Genomic DNA, 9278 nt, shown 5'->3' on the forward strand with positions numbered 1-9278 from the left:
CCTACACCTCGATCTCCCAACCATCGATCCTGAACCCTTGCATTCTCCCCGACTGTATTCGCCCGACCAAGTTTTTCTGCCCTCACTAGCCGCCTTATTCGTTACCCTACGTCCTACCTCATCAGTGGCCGATGGTGACTACTTAGTCGCCCCTATTTCAGATGTCTTGCTGCACCGCAACGTTGCACTGCCCCACACTGTCGCTACAATCAGGGGAAATAGCGTGTCACTACCGTTAATTAATTTCAGCTATTCAGCCCAAGTCCTTCCACCTGGCATATGCGTGGCAACGTTCTCCCCTGTTGGCTCCTGCCCAGTTGCCTTATTGGACCTAGCCCATGCATCAGCTCCTGCAGACCCTGTTCACGCTCCTACTACGACTGACGCGATCACGGCAATGATGCCCTCCGATTTGCTCCCTGCTCAATCTTGTCAGCTTCGTGCGCTTCTCGAGTCCTATTCCGACATCTTCGACCACCATAACAGCGCCCTCGGCCAAGCTCTTACCGTTACGCACCGCATCGACACCGGCGACGCTCCTCCGATCCGCCGCCGACCATACCGGGTCTCCCATGCAGAACGACAGGTAATCCAGGCGGAAGTGGCATGTTTAAAAGGGCGTCATCCGCCGACACGGCTCTGTGGGCTCGGTGACTGCACTACGGCGCAGGCACCTAAACCACTCACTTTTGCGATGCAGATGACCATCCTTGGGTTTGCCAGCCTGCTGCTGCCGTCGCTGGCGTGCCTACCTATGGGGGCGTCATCGCCAAGCGTACTGCCACGCACTGGATATGGATACGGCTACTACAACCAAACACCCGTCAGCCGCACTCCCCCGCTGGATCTGCCGCTAGAGCAACTCCCGGAACTCACCAGGCCATGGGCTACCGCATCATCATCGACATCACCATGTTTAAAAGGGCGTCATCCGCCGACACGGCTCTGTGGGCTCGGTGACTGCACTACGGCGCAGGCACCTAAACCACTCACTTTTGCGATGCAGGTCAGTAAACCGTATGTCCTCTTTGCTAAAAAATCAAGTAACTATATGCTAGTGCAGTTCCCGAGCCCCCAGTGCTGTGTTTCCATTGCTGTTGAGTGCGTTTGTGTAATTCATTCTTTGTTAATGCTATCAGGCGACGTCGAAACTAACCCTGGTCCCGAAGACACGGCTGCTGTACTGGCTGCATTAGAGAAATTAACCGCCGGCCAGACACAACTGATTGCCGAGATACAGGGCTTGAAAACCCAGCTAAGCAAGACGGATGAAACCATTACAGACTTAAACAAACGAATGGCTGAACTAGAAACACACTATCAAACACTTAATCTCTTAAGAACAGATATGGATGTCATGCAAGCAGACGCAATAGCCATGAATAATAAGATACACGAACTGGAAGCACACCTTGACGACGCAGAAAACAGATCTCGCAGGAATAATCTTATTTTCTATGGCATCCCCGACAATAGCACTGAATCATGGGCTGAGTCCGAAAAACTAGTTATTGATATTTGTCAGAATAATCTAGGTATACAGGTAGAACCTACCGAGATAGAAAGAGCACATCGTCTTGGTAAGCACTCAGCCGATCGAACTCGTCCCGTCATCGTCAAATTCTTATCGTACAAAACCAAAAACGCTCTTCTATCAAATGGCCGGAAATTGAAAAACACCGGTTACAGTATTGGTGAAGACTTTTCCCGCCCCATTCAACACGCACGGAAGCAATTGCTAACATTCGCCAAAGCACACTCTGACAAGTACTCTTTACGCTTCAAAACACTGCATATAGGATCAAAACGCTACACTTTCGACGCATCGTCTGATACTGTTAGGGAAGTCGCGTAGCAGTTGCCCACTCACCAACCATCAACAAAACGTCGACCCACCACGCCCCGCAATGTTCTTTCGTTTTCCATAATATTCACTAACATCCGAAGCTTCCTTCCTAAACGTGAACTCGTATCAAACATCATCTCGTCATCCAGGAGCAACATACTCATATTAACAGAAACATGGCTAAATAGTGATGTAACAGATGCTGAACTCCTAACTGATTTGCCTGATTTTAATGTTTATAGAAATGATCGGAAAAATTCGCGGGGGGGTGGCGTCCTTGCTGCAATTCATAGGGATATATCTTGCTCTGTTGTTGACGTCACTTCCGACATCGAATCATTATGGCTCATTTGTCGCACTGCCCCCGTAACAGTACTGCTCGGCGTTTGCTATAGACCTCCACAGACTAATCCTGACTTCCCACGTCATCTCAATAATACCATTCATAAACTTCGTTCCCCATATTCAAATGCTTACATCCTTCTTTTTGGCGATTTTAACTACCCTGACATCGACTGGCAGAACTTATCTAGCTCTGAAATAACATGCCATGCAGAGGCAAAGAACTTTATCGAAATGTGTCTAAATTTTAACCTTACCCAATTAGTATCACAGCCAACCCGTGTGACACAAGAATCAGCAAACACACTCGACCTGATATTAACCAATAGCCCCGAAAAACTAACATCTATCAGTTTTCTTCCGGAAATCAGTGACCACAAAGTCATACATGCTCTATTTTCATTTCACTCTACCAAAAAACAGACATCTGAAAAAACAATACGTCTATACGATAAAGGAAACTACAACGCAATAACTGAAGATCTTAGCACTTTTTTTCCCGAATATGAATCCGCATTTCACAATCGCTCAATTCATGAAAACTGGTCAATCTTCAAGAACAAATTAAACAGTCTAACTGATACGTTTGTCCCGACGATTACTTTTCACACTAACCGCAATAAACCCTGGTTTACTCGGCCCTTAAAACGACTAGAAAACAAAAAGAAACGATTTTTTCGCTCCGCCAAACGCATAGACACACCTGCCGCATGGGAAAAATATTACCAAATCGAAAAATTATACTTACATTCCGTTCGTGATGCCAAGCACTCATCTTATCACCACGACTTACCAAACCTACTAATAAGCAACCCAAAGCAATTTTGGCAGGTCCTAAATCCTACGCACCGTTCCCATATTACGTTAACGAATGACTTGAATGAACCTGTTGCTGATAACAACTGTGCAGATGTTTTTAACAATGCATTCGCAACTGTCTTCACCACCGAGTTTGACGCGCCTCCACACTTATCATCCTTTAACTTGGAATCCTTCATGCCGGCTATCGCCTTTAGCGAAGAAGGCATCTCATCCATAATTCATAATATGAAACTGTCGTCTGCAGCTGGTACAGACCTAATTAATTCAAAACTTTTGAAGAACGTGAACACTATTTGCGCAGCCTATTTATGTCTTCTTTTTTCACAGTCACTGTCTTCAGGAATCATTCCAGCTGACTGGAAACAGGGCAAGGTCGTTCCAGTCTACAAATCGGGTAACAGAGACTCACCTTTGAATTACCGCCCCATTTCCTTAACTAGCGTACCGTGTAAAATAATGGAGCACGTCATATACTCACAAATCATGAACTTCCTTGACGCAAACGAATTTTTCCATCCTTCACAACACGGATTTCGCAAGGGCCTCTCATGCGAAACCCAACTAGCACTCTTCCTTCATGACTTACATGCTAATCTCGACCGTAACATGCAGACCGATGCTATTTTTCTAGATTTTGCGAAAGCCTTTGACAAGGTCCCTCACCGCCGACTATTACTAAAACTTTCGCAGCTCAACCTACACGCTAATATTTTAAAATGGATTGAAGAATTTCTAACTAATCGTTCGCAGTCTGTCTATGTTAACGGCCACCTGTCTAAGTCCGTCCCAGTAACATCCGGTGTCCCACAAGGATCTGTCCTTGGTCCCCTTTTATTCTTAATATATATTAACGACTTGCCCATGCATGTTTCCAGCAGCATTAGAATGTTCGCCGATGATTGTGTCATTTACCGTACCATTAACAATCGCGATGATCAACACACCCTTCAGGCAGATCTTAACAGTGTATTAAATTGGTGCAATAATTGGTTGATGTCCCTTAATCCTACTAAATGCAAACTCATGTCTTTTTCTCGTCGTCGCAACCCTTATCGTTTTTATTACTCTGTTTCTGATACACCGATTGAGCTAACAGAATCGTATAAATATCTGGGAATCACCGTCTCTCCTGATCTCTCATGGCGCGCTCATATCAGTAACATCATTTCAGCATCAAATAAAACACTAGGTTTCCTGAAGCGTCACCTCCGTCTTGCCCCACCTGAGGTAAAGCTGCTCGCGTACAAATCATTGGTAAGACCAAAATTAGAATATGCATCTGCCATCTGGAACCCGCATCAAGTATATCTAATCACTGCATTGGAATCTGTTCAAAATCGTGCCGTCCGGTTCATTCATTCCTCATACTCGTACGACACCAGTGTTTCAACTTTGAAAGTGAAATCCGGATTGCCACTCCTTTCATTTCGTCGCCGCATCGCTAGCCTCGCTCTTTTTCACAAGTTTTTTTATTCTTCCCTGAATCAAGCACCGTACATCACAGCCGCAGCACGCATATCTCACCGCACCAGTCATCCACTGCAAGTTGCACGCCCATCGTCGCACACTACTACTTTTTCTGCATCGCTCTTTTCGCGAACAGCTTCAGACTGGAACGGCCTTCCCTATGACATCGTCGTCATCGCTTCGCCATCTGTTTTTCAAGCGCGTGTAACAAATCATCTTCAATGTTAATCATTGCTGTTTTTCAAGTGTATTCCCACCCCTTATGTAACACCCCCTGAAAAGGGGGCCTTTAAGGAATAAAACTGAACTGAACTGAACTGAACTGAAATGCTGGAGAAGAACATCATTGAGCCCTCTCACAGTCCTTGGGCTTCGCCCGTCGTCTTGGTCAAGAATAAAGATGGCTCGTGGCGCTTCTGTGTGGATTACCGTCACCTGAATAAGGTCACTAAAAAAGATGTCTATCCGCTTCCTCGAATCGACGATGCCTTAGACTGCCTCTACGGAGCCAAATTCTTCTCCTCCATAGACCTACGCTCTGGCTATTGGCAAATTGCTGTGGATGACCAGGATCGGGAGAAGACTGCTTTTGTTACTCCTGATGGATTATATCAGTTTAAGGTTACGCCTTTCGGCTTATGTAACGCCCCATTACTTTCGAGCGCATGATGGACTCCTTGCTGCAAGGATTTAAGTGGTCCACTTGCCTCTGCTATTTAGACGATGTAATTGTGTTTTCTCCCTCGTTTTCGTCCCACATGGACCACCTCTCACAAGTTCTTTCCCTCTTCCGTCATGCCGGGCTGCAGCTCAACTCTTCAAAATGCCGTTTCGCGCGTCGTCAGCTCACTATACTAGGCCATGTCGTCGATGCTACAGGGGTTCGTCCCGATCCAGACAAGATCCGAGCAGTAAAGGACTTCCCAGTACCCCGTACGAGCAACGACGTTCGAAGTTTTTTGGGTCTTTGTTCTTACTTTCGTAGATTTATTCAAGATTTTGCCGACATTGCTCAGCCGCTCACCGATCTTCTTAAAAAGGATGTCAGTTTTTCAGGGGGGTCCTCTCAAGACCACGCCTTTGCCCACCTTATAAGGAAGCTTACCACTGCACCGGTCTTGGCACACTTTGATGTGTCAGGTCCTACGAAAGTCCGTACTGATGCTAGTGGCCATGAAATCGGGGCAATCCTTTCCCAGCGTCAATCCGGCACACATCGCGTAATTGCCTATGCTAGCCGCCTCCTATCCCCTTCCGAGAAGAACTACTCCATTACCGAAAGAGAGTGCTTGGCCCTCGTCTGGGCTGTTGACAAATTTCGACCCTACCTATATGGCAGGCCATTCACAGTTGTTACAGATCATCACGCACTGTGCTGGCTCTCTTCTCTGAAGGATCCTATCGGTCGCCTCGGTCGTTGGGCGCTACGACTCCAAGAATATGACTACGTTGTGATCTACAAGTCCGGACGGTTGCACAAAGATGCCGACTGCCTCTCTCGTTACCCTGTTGCCCACACTAATACTACGCCGAGCGCAAGCGCTATTGACCTGTTCTCTCTATCGCCGTTTACAACTATCGGCGAAGAACAGCGTCGGCATGCGGAGCTTCTCTCCATCATAGATCTCCTAACTTCCGCCCACACCGACCCTTCACTGAACCGCTTTGCTCTCGTTGATGGTATTTTATACCGCCGGAATCTTCAACCAACTGGTCCTGACCTTCTCCTCGTCGTCCCGAAGCACTTACGAACAGTCGTTCTCCACGAACTCCATGACCTCCCGACTGCTGGCCATCTAGGCGTTACTCGCACGTACGACCGCATCCGTCGTCGGTTCTTCTGGCCTGGCCTCTACCGCTCAGTGCGCCGTTACGTTGGTTCTTGCGATGAGTGTCAGCGTCGCAAGCGCCCTGCATCTGCTCCCGCTGGCTTTCTTCAGCCCATTGACATCCCTTCGGAGCCGTTCTACCGTGTCGGCTTGGATCTTCTCGGCCCCTTTCCGGAGTCCACTTCTGGAAACAGATGGGTTGCAGTAGCCACAGACTATGCCACCCGGTACGCGATAAGACGTGCGCTCCCCACGAGTACTGCCGCTGATGTCGCCGACTTTCTTCTTCAGGACGTCATTCTTCATCATGGAGCACCCCACCAACTGCTCACTGACCGAGGCCGCACCTTCCTTTCAGCAGTGGTAAACGACATTCTTCGCGCGTGCTCAACTAAGCACAAGTTGACGACCGCTTACCACCCGCAAACTAATGGCCTCACTGAGCGACTCAATCGCACGCTTACCGACATGCTCGCCATGTACGTCTCCTCTGATCACCGAGACTGGGACGTCGCACTCCCATACGTTACATTTGCATATAATTCATCCCGCCACGACACTGCCGGCTACTCTCCGTTTTACCTCCTGTACGGCCGCGAGCCTCAACTGCCGCTTGACACATTGTATCGAGCATCTCCTCCCCCCATTCTGAATACGCCCGTGAAGCCATTGCCCATGCCGACCATGCTCGCCAAGTCGCCCGTTCCCGCTTGCAAGCCTCCCAAGCTTCTCAGCAACAGCACTATAACCGCCGCCACCTGGACAGTGCCTTCTTGCCTGGGTCCCTTGTATTGCTCTGGGTGCCTTCTCGCCGTGTAGGGCTCTCGGAAAAGCTTCTTTCTCGATATGTGGGCCCATATCGTGTGCTGCGCCAAGTCACAGCCGTCACATACGAGATTGAGCCTGCCTTCTCCGAGTGCACTTCCCGTACTCCACCCTCCGATATTGTGCACGTGTCGCGCCTTAAGCCCTACCACCTACCTTCTTCTGACACTCGCTAAGCAGCACCGCGACGGTGCTTTTGCGCCCGGGGGTCATGCTACGGGTCGACTCAGAGAAGATGAGGCAGACGAAGTGAGAGGGCGCTTGGCGCGTGCTCGGGCTCCGAATCCTGGGCAGTGGCCTGTGTTTTGGCATCCGGTGCGCCCTGTGCTTGTGTTCTGTTCAGCGTGAGTGCACCAGTGTTCTGCGTGGCGTGAACGCCTCCTGCCACGTAACAATATAAACTAAAAACTTACAAATCAAACAAAATGCGTAGAACTTACACAAAAATTAAGGTATCACCAAAAACTAGGGGAAGATACCTGTTAAGTATTTACAAAGCATCACAAGGGTACAGCACACGAGAAGAGGATAAAATGATTTCAGTGCACACTTTTTAATCCCAAAACATTTTTACAATAGACGCAAATGCATAAATCTATAAAAAAATTAAGGTATCAGGATTCGGCTACATGCAAATAATATCAGGCAAATATCTAAGACGACTAGTAAAAAATGAAAGTAGGAACTCAAAGTGTGTCATTCTTTTTAAGGTAATATTTTTTTATTCCAATGCAGAAGTTGTAGACAGTCTTTAGGTCATGTGGTAGATTATTCCAAATTTTTACGCCCGTAAACTATAGGAGACGCTCTCCATATACATTTCTTTTCACTGGCAAGTTAAAATTGCCGTACGTGCGGCTCCGTGTTGGAAGTGGCGGGATGTTAACCCTTTGTATCCCAGGTGCCACAAACGTGGCAGTTTTGTTTTATTTTTTTTTATCAAATGAAATATGCTCTAAGAATCCCGTACTCCCAGCTGCCACAAACGTGGCAGCTGGTGACAGGTACCGCGGCACGTTTTTTTGTGCGTCGAAAGTATGGATTGCACGTGCAGCCGGCCAAGGCGGTGAGTGAGCTTAGTTTATGGTGACCTCCACACTCGCGCTTCATTGCTGAAAACATTTAGAGATGTTTTGGAAAAGCCTAGCGAATATACGTACTGATTTTCATGTTTCTACGACTACTCCTTGCAGAGCATATCACCTCGTTCAGCTTACATACACGTTTGTGGCAGCCAGGAATCTGACGAGCGTACTCCCAGAGAAATGCATGAAAGAGTACGACTTCATTTAGCGCTTATGTCTGAGTATTTGCGGCAACTAATTTCTTTCTATCTATTGAACCTTCTTATGTGTTGTCTAGCACCGACTTTTGTTGACGTCGCAATTTTCAAGAGCTTTTTTTATATGCAGGCAATGCCTGACTGAGAAAGAAATTCTTTCAGAATGCCCTACCGGGAGCAAGGATAAAAACTTGGACGATTCGGATTGCGATGAATAATACAAGAACAAGGCACAATATCAGCGAAAGCTCTACAGGCAGTGACGAAGAAGCACAGGTGACGTCAACACAACAGAAAAGAAGCAAACAAAGATTTGGCACTGGGTGAAAACGGACATCAATATAAATCGGGGCGAGGAACAAAGGGTTCTGAAGCCAACAGATGGTTTAGAAAGAGTGAAGAGCCCATTGGGCATGTTCCTGAAACTCGTTGACTCTAACCTAATAGAGTTCCTCACTTTCGAGACTAAAAGATTCACAACCCGAGAAAATCGCACTCGAATCCATCCAGTGTCAGTCCTCAAGATGCGCAAGTTTATTGGCATTGTCCTTTACATGTCTGTTGTTAACCTTCCTTTTAGAAGGATGTACTGGTCAGCGAACAGCTGTCAAGTGGATGTCAGCGTTTGCATGACAAGAAACAGGTTTGACGAAATTAATGTACTACATGTGGTTACGAGCCTAAAGAACACATTTCTCAAGCTGCCACCCTTAAAAAATGCGTTGCTGTAGATGAGATGATCATCCCTTACAAGGGCAGACATTCTCTGAAGGTTTATATTAAGAGTAAGCCTAACAAATGGGCCTACAAAACTGTTTTCAGAAATTTCATGCCTCCTAAACTTTCGGGGAATTTCTATTCCCCA

At 47.2% G+C, this 9278-nt stretch overlaps 1 protein-coding gene across 1 annotated transcript; it reads left to right on the plus strand.

Moving 5' to 3' along the window:
* The first annotated feature begins 679 nt into the window (after positions 1–679).
* On the plus strand, positions 680–1855 carry LOC149345787 (uncharacterized). The gene has a single exon (XM_089585290.1). The coding sequence runs from the start codon at positions 695–697 to the stop codon at positions 1853–1855; it is 1161 nt and encodes a 386-aa protein (XP_089441416.1). The 5' UTR covers positions 680–694.
* The last annotated feature ends 7423 nt before the right edge of the window (positions 1856–9278 follow it).

This window comes from Amblyomma mixtum, chromosome 4 (genome assembly GCF_055824585.1).
Source record: "Amblyomma mixtum isolate Tamu chromosome 4, ASM5582458v1, whole genome shotgun sequence".
In the NCBI taxonomy this organism is placed as follows: Eukaryota; Metazoa; Arthropoda; class Arachnida; order Ixodida; family Ixodidae; genus Amblyomma; species Amblyomma mixtum.

What these genes read in the sequence shown, in the direction of transcription:
- LOC149345787 (XM_089585290.1), top strand. Translation starts at nt 695, where the DNA reads ATGCAGATGACCATCCTTGGGTTTGCCAGCCTGCTGCTGCCGTCGCTG.